This window comes from Puma concolor, chromosome C2, assembly GCF_028749965.1.
Source record: "Puma concolor isolate L17-30 chromosome C2, mPumCon1.1.hap2, whole genome shotgun sequence".
Taxonomy (NCBI): Eukaryota; Metazoa; Chordata; class Mammalia; order Carnivora; family Felidae; genus Puma; species Puma concolor.
In genome coordinates, this window is record NC_141675.1 from 72,263,868 (window position 1) to 72,283,091 (window position 19,224).

Sequence of the window (19,224 nt, forward strand, 5' to 3'; positions counted from 1 at the left end):
TGTGTTAAATTATCCACCCCTCTCCCACCACATGCCAGCCTCCAGTTCCCTGCACTGCCCATGGTATCACCAGCTGATTTACTCACCCAGATACTGACCACAGAGCAATTTTAAGAGTTTTGGGGCTTTTCGACCACATTTTGGAAATAACTGATATACTGATGACTTTTGGCTGATCTCACTAATACATATTTTCCAGCTTTTAAGTTGATGTGGTAAGAAGAAGAGGTCAGAGAGGTGACATTTTTACATTAGTTGAAAATACTGCAGCTGGAGTTGGTTGTATTTTGGTGAAATTAGGACTTGGCTATATTGGAGTAAGAATGATGTTTATTATTGCTTCTCAGAAGGTAGGAAGCCTGATTAGAGATAATATTACAGTTTCTGGAGAATGAACCAGGGTAATAATAGATAAGTTCCTTAGGATCGTTAAGTTCCTGTTTTTTAAAGAACTCCCTTACATCATTGCCTGGACCCTTCTACCATCCTTGTGTTGGAGAATTTGAGATACAGAGAGGTTAAGTGACTTGCTTGGGGCAAAAAACAGGTCAGTGATAGACCAAGTCAGTGTTCAATGCCATGGATTCTAGCTCTTTTATGACAAAATAATCGTGCTAATTCCCTGGGTATACATAGTATATGTTCTAGTGTGCCAAGTGCTTTCACATCATTTTATGAACATTGCATAGTCCTGGCAAGTAGATATGATTAAGAAATCTGTTTTGTAGATGTGAAAATGGAACCTCAGGGAGGGTCAGTGATTTGTCCACATTGGAGTGAATTAAGTAGCATATTCTAGACCCAAATCCACATCATTTTGACCCATTTTTGGATAGTGTTTTGTCCCTGTACTATGGCTTTTCTTCTACACTAGGGGGCAGCAATGCATTTGTATTTGCTTTCTGAATTCTGGGCCCACTGCATTCCAGGTAGAAGGCAATGACTTAGATATGAAAAGTAGAGTTTGTGGGGACGGTGTTCGAGAATCTTTCATTTTAAGACATAGTATCTGTCTACAGCTTATTTTCTTTTTTACATAACCTACTATATCCACATTGACACTCACATAGAAATGGTTGTTATAAACAAGGTGATAAATGTGGAGAGAATGAGCTGGAACTGGGGCTTGAATTTGGTATAGTAGGTAAATAGTCTGCATAAAATTATCAAACTAAAGTCCAGACAATTCCTGAAAGTTTGAAGGGAAACTCGAGATATTGACCATATGTATTAATTTAAAAATGTAAGGTCAGATTTAGATATTTTAGATGCTTATCTCATTATGTATATATATTTATATATATTTAGGATTCACATGATCATGGATTTTAGATACAGTAGTATTTTAATGAGGTGTTGGCATTTTCAGTAGTCAACCTCAACCAAAGTTTCAATAAACCCTCCTTATGTCAACTTTGTGCTGTAAGATAGTGATTCTCTGTGGGAGCAGAGATTGGGGGTATGTCAGGATTGCTTGTGGAGCTTTTCTTTTTTTTCTGTTTCTCTTTTTTCTTCTTATTTTTTTTAACGTTTATTCACTTTTTTTTGAGAGATAGAGACAAAGTGTGAGTGGGGGACGGGCAGAGAGAGAGGGACACACACAATATGAAGCAGGCTCCTGGCTCCTAGCTGTCAGCACAGAGCCCAATATGGCTCGAACCCACAAACTGCAAGATTATGACCTGAGCCAAAGTCAGACACTTAACTGACTGAGCCACCTAGCCGCCCCAACTTGTGAAGCTTTTCAAACCCCACATACAAACATGTAGTACATGCACGTATTATCCTGCAGATAATACACACACACACACACAGACACACACACACAGACACACACACAGTTGGTCCTTGAACAACATGGGTTTGAACTGTGTGGGTCCAGTGGGTTTTTTACAGTACAGTGTTATATTTTCTCTAGCGTATTTATATGGTAAGAATACAGTATATGATGCATATAACATAAAATATGTTTAATTGACTCTATGGTATAGGTAAGGTTTCTGGTCAACAGTAGACTATTAGTAAAGTTTTTTGGGAGTCAAAAGTTATATGTGGATTTTTGATTCCATGGGGGGTTCAGCACCCCTAACCTCTGTGTTGTTCAGGGGTACTAAACTGTACTAAATTCTAGCAAGGGTTTTAGAAAAAGATGTCTACAGTTGAAAAGTACTTTTCAGAAATACAAAATGCCACAGCAAAATAAAAGTGTAATTTTGCACCATGCTCCAAATCACTCTCTAAGGACAACATTCTCCTCCGTTAAACATTTTCTCCTTGGGAAAAGGCCAGGAAGAATGACTGGTTGCAGGTGAGTGTGTGTCTGCTTGTGTCTGTTTGAGTGTCCTTCCTTCTCAGTGCAGTCACTGGAACTGCCAGGTGTGCCTCAGACAAAGCTTTGGATGCTTCATGAACTATAATCATGATTCTGATTGCCTTGTTTCATTGATCTAATCCCCTTGTGTTTCCCAGAACATCTCGCTTTGCCTCATTCCCTGAATACTTGGTAGTGCAGATAAAGAAGTTCACTTTTGGTCTTGACTGGGTTCCCAAAAAATTTGGTAGGTATCTTTTGCATGCTTTTGCTTGAAACATCAAATTAGCCATTAAAAAAATGGCGTGTGAAAGGGCCCATGTGGTTGGCTGTCAGAAATAGTTCCATTTCGTTCTTTTTCCATTGTCCTCACCTTTCTCTTTTGAGTCACAGTATATGATTTGCACTCATAATAAAAACTATCACATGCTGCCCACCCCTGTAATGATGCGTTCTGGGATGACTGGATTCTGAGAGTGAAAATGACATCTCCACATTATCAAATAAACCATGCTTTCCAAACTTTAACATGCACACAGATTATCTGGGATCTTGGCAAAATGCAGGTGCTAATTCAGCAGGTCTGGGGTGGGGCCTGGGATTCTTTATTTCTAACAAGCTCCCTGGTGATACTGATGCTGCTGGTGCTGCTGGTCCAGAGACCACACTTGGAGGTGCAGGTAATTGAAGGTACATGCTCCTCTTATTATTTCTCCTCTGCCTCTAAAGTAGGCAGGTGTGGCTGAGAACAGTCACTTAAATCATACAAATTTTATTAATAACAAAATGAGTATAGTCAGTTGCATTAAATAGTCAGAAAAGGGATTTGATTTTTGCCTTACTTGGGTTTTTTTCTTGCTAATTTCAGAAGCCTTTGTTAGAGGTTAGTTTTCTAGACAGTGTATGAGAACATTTTCTCCATCGTCATGATCCAACATCAAGGTGTTACTAGGCTGTCTTCAGTGCCGGATGGACAGTTTTACTCTTTGTCATTTCTCAAGCAGGTAGCTCAGGCTGCTTGCCAGTCTTAAAGATTTTCTGGTTTTGAGGGCTTAAAAATTAACTCAGGTCTTATACTGGTTAATTAAGCACTCATCTGCTCATCTGAAGGGGGTAGGTAGAAAGAATGTAAAATCAGCAGGACGGATTTCCCCAGAACCTCTAGCACTCCATTGACATGGCACTTGCTTGCCACGTGACCTTGTGCAGGGCCATGACTGATTCTGCAGCACATCTTCGATTTTCCTGGTGGAATGATTTTGTGGGCAGGATGATCATCACTTAGCCTTTCCTCTGTGGACCTGAGAAGTACCTGAGAGAGAAAACTGCTTTCTTCTAAAGGCTTTTAACTGCTTTGGAAACAGCTTTCTTATTTTTCTTTGTCATTGGATTTTCTGTAAAAACTCAGATCAGAATTCATAGACTTGCTGAATTTAAAGGAGCCTCAAAGCTTTAATGAACCTGAATTTTTCTGTTGAGGAACAACTGTTATTGACTTTGTCGGACATTATGTTTGTTTTTGCTATCCCCTGAGATTGAAAAAAATTTTTTTAACTAAGCTTTTTCTCTGGGTTGTTGTTTGAAAATAGGATTTATTTATCTGACATCATAGCTAGTTTTGGGGATAGTATTTTCAGGTTCTGTGTGCTAGCCCAAGAGCCCTATCCCACACCAACATTGGGACCCATTTTTCATTATTGTCATAACTGAATATAACACTAAATCTCAGCAGACTTTTAGACTAATAAATTTTGTATTTAAGTAAGTCTGCACAATAACAACTGACCTGAGCAGTTAAAAAAAAATACCCCATGCCTAATACACTTAAGATTCAATTTTATTTCTTTAAAACTTCATTCTTTATTACCTGGGTTAGAATGATAGCAGTGCCTGTCATGATCTGAGAAAAGGCATAATCTAGGGGCTGCAAACTCAAATGCCTAACAAGCACAGGGATTAATGTAAATGAAAGAAGTACATTGGATATAAGAAATGAGTAGCCTGGCTATCTTGGTCTTTCTTGGGTATTTCCACTTTGGATAAAGACATGGCTTAGAAAAACATTTCTTTACCAGAAGAATCAGAATAGCACAAATATGATGCTCAGGATCAGTAGGCAGCAGTGGGGTCTGTGATAGGCTCTAGGGCATATATTGTGTAGAGTGGAAGCTGAAAATTAGACCCAGGCAGTTATTACCATTTGAGAATATGCTATAGCTTTCTGTTTTTCAAAATAAGCTGGAAATAGGGATATTTAAATGAAATCTAATGATTTAAAAATTGGAATTTGTTGCCAACATTTTAAAAACATTAAATAGAAAGTGTCTGGGCCACAAATAGTCTTTGGGTTCCCAGTTTACAACCTCTTGCTTGTTCAGTGTGAAATGTTCTGTACTTTCCCTCTGCTTCTCCATTAAATCTAACTAGTCTCAGTGAGTTTACTGGTCCAGTGATCTACTCCAGGGAACTGAAAAGCATCCCTTAGCTCTGCTTAGACACATGTACGTAAGAGTTAGAGGTGCTGGTTTTAGGGGGTGATTGTGGGTTTTTGGAGAGTTGGTGAATGTAATCTCTCTAATTTTGCAGATGTTTCTATTGACATGCCAGACCTACTTGATATCAACCATCTCCGAGCCAGGGGGTTACAGCCAGGAGAGGAAGAACTTCCGGACATCAGCCCCCCTATCGTCATTCCTGATGACTCAAAAGGTACCATCTTCTGTCAGGAGGATGTTCTCTCACTGTCTCCCTGCCCCACCCGAAGATGAAGAGTCTCTTCTCTTCCACCACTCTGTTGTCCCTTGGCCATTTTCCTGTGTTTAACCCACCACAGACATACAGTAGGAGGCCTGGCTACAACAGTAAACTTAAATTAGTCATGGGAGGAGGCACAGACCCATGATGAGTAAATGAAATGGACCTGCAGAAATCACTGGCAACAGAGGGCAGCAAATCTCCAAACAGTTTTTAGGTTATGTTGCCTCTGGCTTCCTCTGCCTCTCCTTCCCCCAAACGGACCTGTAGGGAAGATAAGGAGTGTGTTTTCAGTAGGCTTTTAGTTGTGAGGAGCTGTGTCCTCTTGGGAGTATGGTTGGACAGCCAGAAGGGGAAGTTCAATAGTGCATGTTGGTTTTTAAAAATCTTGACCACATTTTACCTCCCCAGCTTAGTCACTGTTTCATACAAAGGAGCAGCTGGCTCTGTGAAGACTAAATTTTTATTTAGAAATACTAAAAAAAAAATTTTTTTAATGTTTATTATTGAGAGAGAGAGACAGAGACAGAGAGAGACAGAGACAGAGAGCATGAGTGGGGAAGGGGCAGAGAGAGAGGGAAACACAGAATCCAAAGCAGGTTCTGAGCTCAGAGCTGTCAGCACAGAGCCCAAAGCGGGGCTCGAACTCATGAACTGTGAGATGACCTGAGCCGAAGTCAGATGCCAACCAACTGAGCCACCCAGGCACCCCTAGAATACTTAACTTTTTAAGGGAAAAGGACATACAGAAAATAATTGCTTCATCTTTGTGGATCGGAGGACAGGGGCAAAAAATCTTGGTTTTATTGTTAGCTCAGTTACTGATGAAATCGGTTTCATTGTGGTTTCATTTGCTCACCTATCTATTTACTGTTCACCTTTTTAATCAGTTAATTAGGTGAATTAATAGTGATAGAGCACTCTGGGCCCCTCTACCAAAGGTTTTTCATTAGTTGAGCATTGAATATTATTGGTGACCAAGTTCAGGTGCCAAAGAAGGGTAAGGTGAATCCAGAAGGAGCAAGATCAAATTCAAGATAGGCATCTATGTTCCATTATTCTCTAGTGCTAAGGCAAATGCTAAATTGTAGAGTATGGAAAGTAGGGAATGGAACTCTACGTGGCACACTCTGTTATGTGGCATAGGTGGTCCATTCAAGGGGCCAGAGAGCAGAGATCAGTGATCAGTGAGCATCAGAGAAATACAATATGGTTTATAGTTCATTAGAACTGCTCCTGCTTTCTCTGATGTTTCTAACAGAATCCTTAGTTTGTAATTATATAGAGATCTTAGAAATACAGGGAGATAAATCATTTCGTTCATTAAGGTGATAACCAGAGCATCATGTTTTATCTGATTGAAATGCCTGAAACCTGTTTATTTTCACTCCCTACTCTGATGATTTCATATTGTATAGACTTGGTGGTATGTGTTGGGGGGAGCTGAGTGGTTGACAACAGTGTGGAATCCCTCGGGGTTGAGGGATTAGAGAGTGCCCTGCATGAATTCTTTTTTTTTCTCTAAAACTCTTTGCCATGCTTTGGTCTCATTTCTTCCCTCTCCTTTAATTTCCAGATCGCCTGATGAACCAACTGATAGACCGTATGTATCTTTCGAAATTTTTCTCAGTTGTCCTACAGTTGTCATGGGTCTGACATTTATCTTTGGGAATTCAATAAAGGGGCATTGTTCTCTACATGTGTATGTGTGTAGCTTTTTCCTGGGTAGGAATGATTCTTCGTCTGCAAGTTGAGTTACCAGTAAATGTAAACCAGTGACATGGGGATTAAATGGCTCTGTAGCTCAGAAGAGTGATCATCAGCATGAAAGCCAACCAGCCCCGGATTGGAAACCTGGCCCTGCCATTTATGACTGTGCAACCTAGAAAAATTTACTTAACTTCTCTGAGCCTCAGTTTCCTCAAGTGTGAAGGTGGGCTAATGATGCCATTTCTTCCCACTCTGGCCATGAGTAGGGCTCTAGAGCAATGATGGCACTGTGGCCCAGCATTTTTTCCACTCCTGCTGTTGGACAGGACATGGCTGTATTAATTAATACTCTAAAGGTTATTAGTTTCATTGGATTGTGTTAATTTTGTAGACTTTTAGTTCCTTAATCCTGTGGGAATTGGTACTCTTGGTTTTCTGAAAAGAACATAATAAACTATTTATAATGAATATTTAGAGATTAATTAGGAGGAAGAAGGAATGTTTAACACTAAATACCCTCAATCTTTTTGTCTACAAAGCCCTCCTGGAGACAAACTTTTGTTAATTTAGAAGTTCATGTATTTTGCAAATGATTGATCATGTGGCTTAGACCTCCACATTTCTTTTCCTTGGTCAATTACGATTTGCTCTTTGCTAGAAGAAGCTGTTAGGGTCAGCGAGGGTCTTGGGAAAGCCATTGTCTCTGTGCATAATCTATAACAATAACAATGGCTGTTACTACTTTTGAATGATTACCATGAGTTATATTGCATTTATTATTTCATAAATTCTTCCAATGATAAATAGTTTTACTATTCATACAAAATCCAGTTTCTTATTTGATTTTCACAGTAAGAAGGGCAGGGCAGGTAACCTTTTACAGAGTATAAAATTAAGACCCAGAAAACTTCAGAGACCGAAGAGCTGGGGCCAGAGCCAGATCTAGGAGTCAAATGTGCTTTTCATGCCACTTGACCTTTTCTGGAATGTGAGAGGTTTGCTGGCAGCTCCAGATCCTCCAGACAGCTGTCCTTGCAAGGCTTTTGCCCCAGGGGAGGTGAGGGGTGGTTGGACCTGACTGCCAGAGGAGTCTGTCTCTGATTGGAAGCACTCAGCCATTTTCCAGTGTTAATGGTTTGGCCATTGATTTCCTCCTAGATCTGAGCCTGCCGTCTTATCAGCAATTACCTGTACTCAACAGGAGAAATAGAGTGATCTGGGATTGTTTAACATTTGCATCCTTCCTTTCTCAGATTTTTAAAAAGAATAACTTTGATTATTTTCTTATTATGAGAGTAAAAGGTATTTATAAATTATGAATTATCAGTAGGAGCCATCTATGGTTTCATCGCCCATCTATAATCACTGTTAACTCTTGGCACATATCCTTCCCCTGTCCTTGACCCATGCCTGACTCACTTAATTTTTCACAAAAATGGAATTAAACGCTTTCAATCTAATATGTTATTATAGACATACATACACCATTTATTGAGCTGCGCTTCTTAAACTGCATTGTAGGGAACATTAGAGTCTTACAAGATGTTGAAAGGTATCCTGTAGAGTTTCCTAGTTTCTTTACTGTAGGAGTCTTTATTACAGGATGTTTGAGTCTTCACTATGCTGATGCACCTTGTGAATTTCTAAGGGGAGAATAGAGAATGTAGATTTTAAAACTAGGGGCGCCTGGGTGGCGCAGTCGGTTGAGCGTCCGACTTCAGCCAGGTCACGATCTCGCGGTCCGTGAGTTCGAGCCCCGCGTCAGGCTCTGGGCTGATGGCTCAGAGCCTGGAGCCTGTTTCCGATTCTGTGTCTCCCTCTCTCTCTGCCCCTCCCCCGTTCATGCTCTGTCTCTCTCTGTCCCAAAAATAAATGAACGTTAAAACTAATTTGGCCATGGAAACCCCTTGTTTTGTGGTTCAATAATGACATCTCTCTTGGAACACAAGGCCACCATACAACACAACTTGGGAGCCACTGTTGTCCTAAATCATTGCTTTCTTAAAATTTGGTCTTGATAGGATGTTCTGTTTGTCTTCCTTGTATGATAAATACATTTTGGATATAATTTTTATAGAAAAGATATCGCTCATCCTCAGTTCTACTACTACTATGTTCTACTAATTGCCGCCTTTGGCAGAATTTTCAGTAGAGACGTCACGACACGGAAAACATGAGGGATATATTTTGTGCTCCTCTTCCCCCCTAGTTGTTGGATAATTTGAGACCACTATGTAGGTGTTTATTTGTGCACTTATGCATGCATGTATGTGTATATATATAAACATGTATATACATGTGCAAAAGTATATACAAAAAATTTATTGGCCTATATACATGTATGCATTATACACGCATGTATTTATGTGTGTATGTGTGTACATGTACATATATATAGATACACATGCCTGTAGGTTTTAATATATATTTTTGTACATTATACATATACAGACGTGTGCTTCTATGTATACACATGGACACACACACACACACACATATGTATGCACACACATCTCCACCAACATCTATCTATTATTATGAAAAGAAAAGAAAAGAAAATGCTCTGTGTCCAAGCCCAAGTTAGGTTTATAAAAGCTATCTCTTTCAAAATCTTAAATGTATACCATTACAGAACATATTCTGTCTTTTCTACTTAACATTTGGGCTCTCCATTTCCCCAGAGCTGATTATTTCCTTTGACCTGGTATATATAAAATACATATATTTTCCTAAAGGCCTGGTATAATTTCCTATGGGATTTAAAGAATAGGCTTTTAGGCCTGTAGATAATTCTTTTCTCTTCAGATTTCAGTCATAGAAAAACTGCTATAGGAAAGGTCTTGAGATGATCTGAGAGGTTGAAATGGTTCTGGGAATATACCAAATCTCCCCTTATGAAATTAGGGAATTGTTTTTCCGTGCTTGGGCTGTCCAGGTAATTAACATGGTTCCTATTTAGGTCAGATATAAACTCAGCTCAAATAGCTAAATATTTGAATGACTTAAAACACAACAAAACAAAGTTAAACCACCAAAAAAATAGCACTTTGTTTGGATAGCATGTGGATAGTGGGTGAGGAGAAGCTAAGACCAGAAGAGAGTTTACATTTTTACACCAGAATATTCTGTTGTGCCCCATAGCCTCAGACATTGATGAGTCATCAGTGATGCAGCTGGCCGAGATGGGTTTCCCTCTAGAAGCGTGTCGGAAGGCTGTGTACTTTACTGGAAATATGGGAGCTGAAGTGGCCTTCAACTGGATCATTGTTCACATGGAAGAGCCAGGTCAGTGGTTGGAAAGGGGAATAGCTTTGGAGTCTGATGAGATCTTCAGTGTTGCTAAGCCATGGAGATACTAACATGTCCTCTGAATGTGTCCCAGAAAATGACTTTTTAGCTCATGATTTAGCTTCTTAGCTCACTTTTTCCTGCCCCTCATAATTTAACTTTTTAGGTCACTTTTTTTTCTGCTTCAGTGAGGTGGCACTCTGCCTGTGGAGCAGAGTCACAGTGTTAATCTTTACTCTCACTCTCTCTGTTTTTTTAAATAATAGCTTTACTGAGATATAATTCACCTTTTTTTTTAGTGAGTACTTTACATTTATTTATTTATTTACTTATTTATTTATTTTCACCTTTTTAAAAATGTTTATTTGTTTTTGGGAGACAGAGACAGAATGTGAGTGGGGGAGGGGCAGAGAGAGATTGGGAGACACAGAATCTGAGGCAGGCTCCAGGCTCTGAGCTGTCGCCACAGACCCTGATGCAGGGCTTGAACCCACGAATCGTGAAATCGTGACCTGAGCTGAAGTCGGATGCTCAACCAACTAAGCCATCTAGGCATCCCATAATTCATCTTTTAAAGTATGTAATTCAGTGGCAAAAAGACCAGTGGAAAGATGTGGGACATACAGGCATATGTCAGAGAGATGTTGTAGGTTGAGTTCCAGACCACCACAATAAAGTGAATCAAATGGATTTTTTAGTTTTCAGTGTATATAAAAGTGTATATAGTATGTTTACACTATACTGTAGTCTGTTGAGTGGGCAATATTGTTTACTGAAAACCACTGGGTGTACACTTCAAGTGGGTGAATTATAGGGTGAGTGAATTATACCTTAATAAAGTAGACAGAAGTGAAAGCTAACTAAACAACCCCCATTTATTCATGCACAGTTTTCTATTTCAAGTCCTTATCATTTCTTAGTTAGAAATATAGGCATATCTCATTTTACTGCACTTCATCTGATTACACTTTGCAGATACTGTACTTTCTACAAACAGAAGGTCGGTGGCAACTCTGTGTTGAGCAAGTCTGTTGGTGCCACTTTCTAACAATATTTGCTAACTGCATGTCTCTGTGTCACGTTTCTGGTAATTCTCACAATATTTCAGACTTTTCCATTATTATTCTATTATGTGATCTGTGATCAGTGATCTTTGATGTTACTGTTGTAACTGTTTTGGGGTACCACAAATTGCACCCATAAGATAGCAAACTTAATCCACAGATGTGTGTGTTCTGACTGCTCCACCGACCAACCATTCCCCTGTCTTTGTCCCTCTTCTTGGGCCTCCCTATTCCCTGAGACACAACAGTATTGAAGTTAGGCCAGCTAATAACTCTATGCTGGCTTCTAAGTGTCCAAGTCAAAGGAAGAGTCACACATCTCTCACTTTAACTTAAAAGCCAGGAATGATTCAGGTTAGAGAGGAAGGCATATTGAAAACAGAGAGGCCAAAAGCTAGGCCTCTTACACCAAACAGTTAGCCAAGTTGTGAAGGCAAAGCAAAAATTCTTCCACGGAAATGAACAGTGCTACTCCATTGAACACACCAGTGATGAGAACACACAGCAGGTTTATTGCTGATTTAGAGAAAGTTTTAGTGGTTTAGACACAAGATCAAACCAGCCACAACATTCCCTTGAACCAAAACCTAGTCTAGAGCAAGGCCCTCACTCTCTTTAGTCTATGAAGTCTGGGAGAGGTGAGGAAGCCATAGAAGAAAAGTGTGAAGCTAGCACAGGTTATTTCATAAGATTGAAGGAAAGAAGCCATCTCCATAACATAAAAGTGCAGGTTTTTCAACAATCAGGCTGTATTGTTTTACATTCTACCACCAATGTATGAGGGTTCCAATTTCTCCATATCCTCACCAACACTTGTTATTGTTTTTATTATAGCCATTCCAGTGGATGTGAAAGTGGTAGCTCATTGTGATATTGATGTGCATTTCCCTAATGATTAATGAGGTAGAGCATCTTTTGATGTCCTTGTGGGTAATTTAAGTCTCTTTGGGGAAATGTCTATCCAATCTTTTGCCCCCCCCTTTTTTTTTTTTGAGAGAGAGAGAGAGAGAGAGAGAGCACTTGTGCAAGCATGTGTGTGTGCAAGTGGGGGAGGGGCAGAGGGAGAGAAACACTCTTAAGCGGGCTCCACGACATGAGGCTTGATCTTGATTATGAGATCATGACCTGAGCCAAAATCAAAAATCTGACACTCAATTGACTGAGCCACCCAGGCAGCCCAACTTTTGCCCATTTTTAATGAAATTATTTGTCTTCTTATTGTTGAGTAGTAAGAGTTATTTTCATAATCAATACAAGTACCTTACCATATACATGATTTGCAAATATATTCTCTCATCCTGTGAGTGTTTTCACTTTCTTGATGGTATTTTTTGAAGCACAAAAGTTTGCAATTTTGATGAAGTCTAATTTTCTATGTTTTTTCTTTTGTTACTTGTGTTCTTGTTGTCATAGCTAAGAAGCCATTGCCTATCCTAAGATCTCTAACATTGAGGTCAGGGAGCCATTTTGAGTTAATCTTTGAATATAGCTTGAGGTAGGGATCCATCTTCATTCTTTGTATGTGGACATGCAGTTGTTCCAGCACAATCTGTTGAGAAGACTGCCCTCCCCCATTGAGTGGTCTTGTCAAAACTCAACTGACCATAAATCTATGGGTTTATTTTTGGACTCTCTGAATTCTGTTTTAGCTGATCTATATGTTTATCCTTAATGCTAGTACCAACTGTCCTGATTATTATAACTTCGTAGGTATTTTTCCTTCTTAGCTCTAAAATGTTTATTTCAAGACTAAAAAAAGGAAAAGACCTGAGAATGATTATTTTCCCCAGATTTTGCCGAACCACTGACCATGCCTGGTTATGGAGGAGCGGCTTCTGCTGGGGCCTCTGTTTTTGGTGCTACTGGATTGGATAACCAACCTCCGGAGGAAATTGTAGCTATCATTACTTCCATGGGATTCCATCGGAATCAGGCTATTCAGGCGCTACGAGCCACGGTAAGCGTGAGAGACAGTGTGAGAATACTCTCCACTTATTGGAGGTCATGTGTATTTCTGCCAGTAGCCGTTGGGCTTTCCAGTGTCCTTTGATCATTTGGAATCATGTTCATCTCACTCTGTACCCCACCATGGCCCATAGAAATTATATTTGCATGTATTATATATATAGCTAAAATAAATGATTGGGGGGAATTATATGGACAGCTTAAGAATAGGGAGTAAAAAATAAAAATAGGGAGATAATGCAGGCAGGGCAAGATGACTAAACCTAAAGAAACTGTATCATCTTGGTGTTTATTACTCGCAGGGGTCTGAGATTTGACTTGGAGCTTCCTTGTGGCCTTAGAGCAGAGAAGGATGCATTAGATTCAGTGTTCAATAAGGCAGTTCTTGAGGAGAAATTTTACGTTTCTGAGACCAAGACCTTGGAGAAGTGTCTACCAAAAGTCCTCACAGAGAAGACTGAATGGCTTCTGGAATTTTCCATTTCTGTTTCTCTCTGAGGAGAGAGAAGATGCTTCTGGTATTAATGAACTTCTGATGTTATCAGGAGAGAAGAGACCATGCAACTAGAGGGTACATAGAAGTCTTCCTCTTATAGTACAGATACCTGTTTAATATTGAGGGAAAGTACTTTTTTTTTTTTCAACCCACCCTCCCTTGCCACACCATATCCATTTTTGAGTGGATGTCTGCTACTGATTCTTTCTTACCTTTCCTGACTGGTTGCCTGCTGGGGTCCATTGTTGAGGTCATATAACAGTTCTCAACTGATGCATGGGGTGTGGCTGGAGCAATCTGTTTCCCTTTAAAATGCTTGAAATATCTCAACTGGAGTTAGTTTTCATTCGGGGTACTTGCTTTGCCCCACTTATTTTACTGCCTGAGTGTTTCATTGGAGATTCTGATGATGTTGAAACAAATTCTTTAACCTGCCATTGATATCACAAACAGAGGAAAATGTTTTTATGGTCAATTGTTTTTAACTTCATGGAGTTCAGTTTAAAACAATATAACCTAACTAACCAATGCTGTCACCATTAATCAAGGCATTAATCTTGTCTCTACTGCAATTTCAACAGTTCTGCTGACATTGAGGGAGAAGATGCACCAACATGGTACTCATATTGGCATCCCTTCTACCTGGCATGGCTCTGCAGAAAACACAGTTGATAGGGAATGTGGTGCATGCAGTTATTGTGGCCTGAAAAAGGGCTGTTCTTAGACATAGGCAATACTCTTTGATATTGTGCACCTCATCAGTAGCATTAGCCTGTGGGAACACTGAGCTAAGACTGATACGGACTTTGGAATGCTGGTCTGCTGCTCAGAACTGTTTTCTGGTGAATCCAATTACAGACCCCAGTTGGGAGACTCAGAGAATACCAGCTAAATGTGCATTTCATATGCAGGGTCAGAGCTTCTCACTCAGAAGCACTTAGGACTAATGAATTCAGGCCTCCTGTCTTATCTGCTTGACATCCTGGTTCAAGTGGGCAGGATATAATGAGGCCCTGGGACTGCATTCATTGTAAAAATGTTTTATTTTATTAGAATAATAACCTGGAAAGAGCCCTGGATTGGATCTTTAGTCACCCTGAGTTTGAGGAGGACAGTGACTTTGTGATCGAGATGGAGAATAATGCCAATGCAAACATGATTTCTGAGGCCAAGCCTGAAGGACCTAGAGTCAAGGATGGATCTGGAAGTAAGTTCTTGCCTTAGGGATCGTCTGAGCAATCGTGACCATCCATTGGCTCACGCCCTCCTCCCCCCACCCCAACTCACATTAAAACCTTTGCCATCATCCAAAATCAACACAGATACCGTCTTCTCGTAAATGGTGCATTTTGCCATTTTTGCATGGCCGTGGTGATCTGATGAAGCCTTGGACAAACTCAAGAGTCGTGTTGCCTAGAACTGTGTGTACTTAAGCTTAGTGATTGCTGTCAGTTTGTCACTCCTTTGAGATAAATTTTTTTCATGGACCATGGAAATTTTTGTCCAAATGAGAGCATTTACTTTCGTGGTAGTATTTTTTTGAATAATTGAAAAGCAGTCTTATATCCTTGACCCTGTCATTGCCCATACCAACTGCTCATAATTTTCTGAAGAGCTATCAAGAGGAAGAGGCCAGTATTCTACTTTTTTTAAAGTTAGTTACTTTGTTTATTTATTTATTTATTTTAGTAATCTCCACACCCAGTGTGGGGCTCAAACTCACGACTCTGAGATCAAGAGTCATACAGTATTCAACCTTTTTTTTTATTTATTTATTTATTTTTTTTTAATTTTTTTTTTTTCAACATTTATTTATTTTTGGGACAGAGAGAGAGCATGAACGGGGGAGGGGCAGAGAGAGAGGGAGACACAGAATCGGAAACAGGCTCCAGGCTCTGAGCCATCAGCCCAGAGCCCGACGCGGGGCTCGAACTCACGGACCGCGAGATCGTGACCTGGCTGAAGTCGGACGCTTAACCGACTGCGCCACCCAGGCGCCCCCAGTATTCAACCTTTTAATAGCAAACACATATGTATCACTAGGTGCCAGGCACTTGTTCTAAGAACTTGGTATATAGACCCTCATTTAATCTTCCACACACCTATTTTACATGTGAGAAAACAGAGGCACAGAAAGATTAGGTCCTTGCCCAAGTCACACAGCTCTTAAGAGATGGAGCTAGAATTCAAACCCAGAATCTCATGTTCTTTACCATTATGATGCCCTGCTTCTTGAGCCATCATTGCCTCTAGAGGAGTGCTGTCTTATTAGCCTGGTGGTCACCACCTCCTTGAGTCAGATGCCAGTGTGCCTCATTGCTCAGCATTATTTCTTTGGCACACCTCCTTCCCCCACCACATATAGCTCAGCTGCCTTGCTGCTGTAGCCACAACACCAGCTTACTCAGGGCATCGACTCTCCCTACTTCTAGGCCTTTGCTCAGGTTAATCCTTAATTGTGAAATGCCCTTCTCTCCCATCACTTCCCACTAAAACCCTTACCATTATTCAGAACTTGGCCACAGATTCTATTCCGTGGGACTGCTTTCCCAGGATCTTCATAATTAGTGCTTCCTTATCTCATGCCAGTAATAATTATACTGATATTAATGATGCTTCCATTTGTGCCACAGTTAATCCTCACAATAATCCTATGAGGTAGATATCATTATGATGTCCATTTTTTAAATGAAAAAAATGAGGTAGAAGAAAGGTGAAGCTTGTTGAGGTCACATAGCTAGCTAGTGATGGGTATAGAATCAGAATTCCAATCCAGGTAATCTGCCTCCAGAGCCTGTGCCTGAAACCCCTATAACATAATGTTTATTCTTTTGTTATTAGAAGTTTCAAATTCATCTTGCAACATAAAATTATTTATGTAAATATTTGCATCTCCTGTTTGGGAGCTTGTGGAAGGGAGAGGCTGTTTTATTTTTATAAAGCTCATGGTGTCTAGCACATAGAAAGTACCAAGTAAAAAATAATTGGATTTAATTAATTTTACATTAGCAGCATTTTTTCCTGTAATAATAAAGCTGTAGCTCTCATTAATGGTCCACGCATTAGTGGTCTTACAGGATTGTAATGTGTATATTGATTTACCTCTAGAGATAGACGGTGGGAGGGAAACTTTCTTCTTCTTTTATATAAAATAGGAATTTCTTCACTGAAACTGTTGTTATCCTGACTGGGTAAGAAAAGGATGAGATCTAGTTCTCCCAACTTCCATATTCTTCTAAGAGTCTTGTATTACTTTTTGGAAATTGGTGACTAATGGATGTTACTCAATAATTCATGAGCAGGATTTTATTACATGTTACATATCTATCGGTCCACTTCTTCCTTGATTTTCTGTAATGGACTTTTCTTTGGGGATGGTACGTCCTCCTCACGGAAGGAATAAACCACAAGATGGGGCCATTGTAAAGCTGCCAAGATATTTGGCTGCAGAAAGGGAGAATCTGATCCTTACATTTTCCTGTTTTCTGATGGAGCTTGGAAGGACCAGTCACTCTCTTACAGATGGTCACTAATGGTCTGGAACAGCCACATCATCTCCCTGGGCTTACTGACTTGGAGTGATCTGCAGGTGCTCCTGGTGCTGCTGGTTTTGAGTTTCATCCTTGAATGGGATGTCACGATGATGCTTTTAAGCATCCTTAAATTGCAGGCACTTGGGGCCAAGCTCTGTGGTCTTATTCTTCACTGCCCCCAAATTTAGGGCTCCTGTGGGTGAGGGTGGGGAAGGAGACAGTGATGCACCATGAGAAATCAGGTATAGAATATACTGCATCTAAAAGCAGTAGTAGGTGAAAATTTTAATTATGAAACGCCAAAGAAGTATAACCCACCCTAACTTACCCATTGCGTTTTGTATCTGATTTTTAAGAAAAACGGATGTTTTTAAAGTAGACTTTCCAGCACCATCTGCCTTGCCCATGGGAGGTGATCATAAAAATGAATGATTGAATGAAGGATGAATGAATGTTGAGAGATAAAGTTTTTGCTGTCTCCATTAAGTGCCAGATGGAGGAATTGGTACTGTACTGGTTTGTGTTCTATCACATAAATCACAGGAAAAGAAAAAGATGATTTCTTATACTAAGCTGCATTAGCACTCCCAAACTCAAATGTCAGTCACTTCTTTTTTTTAAAAATATTAACATTTGTATTATTTTTCTTATAATTAAAAAGGGTATTTAATAATTTTGGCAACTTGAGAAAGTGCAGATATATGAAAAGAAGAAAATCAGAATTACTTACAATCCTACTTCCCAGTCATAACCACTATTAATATTTTGTGTGTGTTCTTTAGGCCTTTCTATGAAACTGTATAAAAATGAATATAAATATGTATATTTATGAAAATAGAACATTCATGGGACGTCTCAGTAACTCAGTCGGTTAAACATCTGACTCTTGATTTCAGCTCAGGTCATGATATCACAGTTTGTGGGATTGAACCCCATGTTGGTATGGGGGGTGGGCACTGTCAGTGCAGTGCCTACTTGGGATTCTCATTCTCTGTCTGTCCCTCCCCGACTTGTGTGCTCTGTCTCTCAAAATAAATAAAATTAAAAACAACCACAATAAAAAAAGCAAACATTCATTCTGTACATGCTGTTTATAACCTGCTTTTCCCCTGTGTGTGTACATATATGTAAGTCTAAATCGTTGAACGTATGCCAATGATATCCCATGTACAGTAGTACCATAATTTATACACCTGATTTTAGGCCAACTAATCATATAAATAAAAGACAGTTGTAGAAAGAGTTTCAAATAATAGGGTTATTTTTACATCCAGAAGATAATAGCAATTATTTTTAAATAATACATGTCTTAAAGGACGAATTCTGTACAGAAGTACAACAAATACCTCCTTCAGTCACTGTCCAGATAGTAACCATTTGTTCCATGTTTAAGTTTTTTTCTCTTCTGTGTTCCCTTACTTTTTTCTCTATTAAAAATTATTTGATTATTTCCTTAGGGTAAATTTCAGAAGTGAAGTTTTTGAGTCAAAACTGTGTATTTTCAGGGTTTTAATGCAGATTATTACATTGGCCCCCAAAAGCCAGCTCTGGTGACTCTCTTGCTCCCCTGTCCCTCGCACCAGTGCCGTCAGGCTAAGTACTGCCCTTAGTTTTCATATTTTTATTGGCTGGTTGTTTTTCTTCTTGTGTTAATCACTTCCTCATTTCCTTTGGTCCATTTTCCCATTTTTTATTGAGGTTTTCATCTGTTTTTTATTGATTTGTATGAGAGTTTCATATATTGCATATTAGCTTGGGAATACCTGGTAGCTCGACAATATTGAGTTTTTCTGGCCAGAAACTTGCTATTTATCCTTTTTTTTAAATTTTTTTTTATTCAGCTCTCCCTTCGCCCACCCCTGCAAAGCTATATGGTTTTCTTCATAAACTTCCTGTGTATTTGTGGTTTAGTGTCTTCTCAGAATGACATTTTCTGTTACTTATGAATATAATTTTAATGTATTTTTAAATATAATTTTTCCCCATTATGTTTTCTAAATTGTTACTGCTGAGTTTTGGAAAGTTCCTGATCTTGTAATTGGCCATTCTGTAGGGATTCGGTTAGAATTACATTAAACTCATAGAGGTTCACCTTGGGAGATG

The 19,224-nt window shown here is 39.4% G+C and overlaps 1 protein-coding gene across 1 annotated transcript in view; it reads left to right on the forward strand.

Moving 5' to 3' along the window:
• Positions 1-19,224, forward strand: part of USP13 (ubiquitin specific peptidase 13) — a 120,186-nt gene that overhangs the window by 85,518 nt on the left and 15,444 nt on the right. The window contains exons 14-19 of the mRNA XM_025913585.2: positions 2,470-2,558; positions 4,898-5,020; positions 6,642-6,668; positions 9,917-10,060; positions 12,918-13,084; positions 14,642-14,795. Coding sequence (XP_025769370.2) covers positions 2,470-2,558; positions 4,898-5,020; positions 6,642-6,668; positions 9,917-10,060; positions 12,918-13,084; positions 14,642-14,795 — 704 coding nt within the window. The remainder of the gene's footprint in view (positions 1-2,469; positions 2,559-4,897; positions 5,021-6,641; positions 6,669-9,916; positions 10,061-12,917; positions 13,085-14,641; positions 14,796-19,224) is intronic.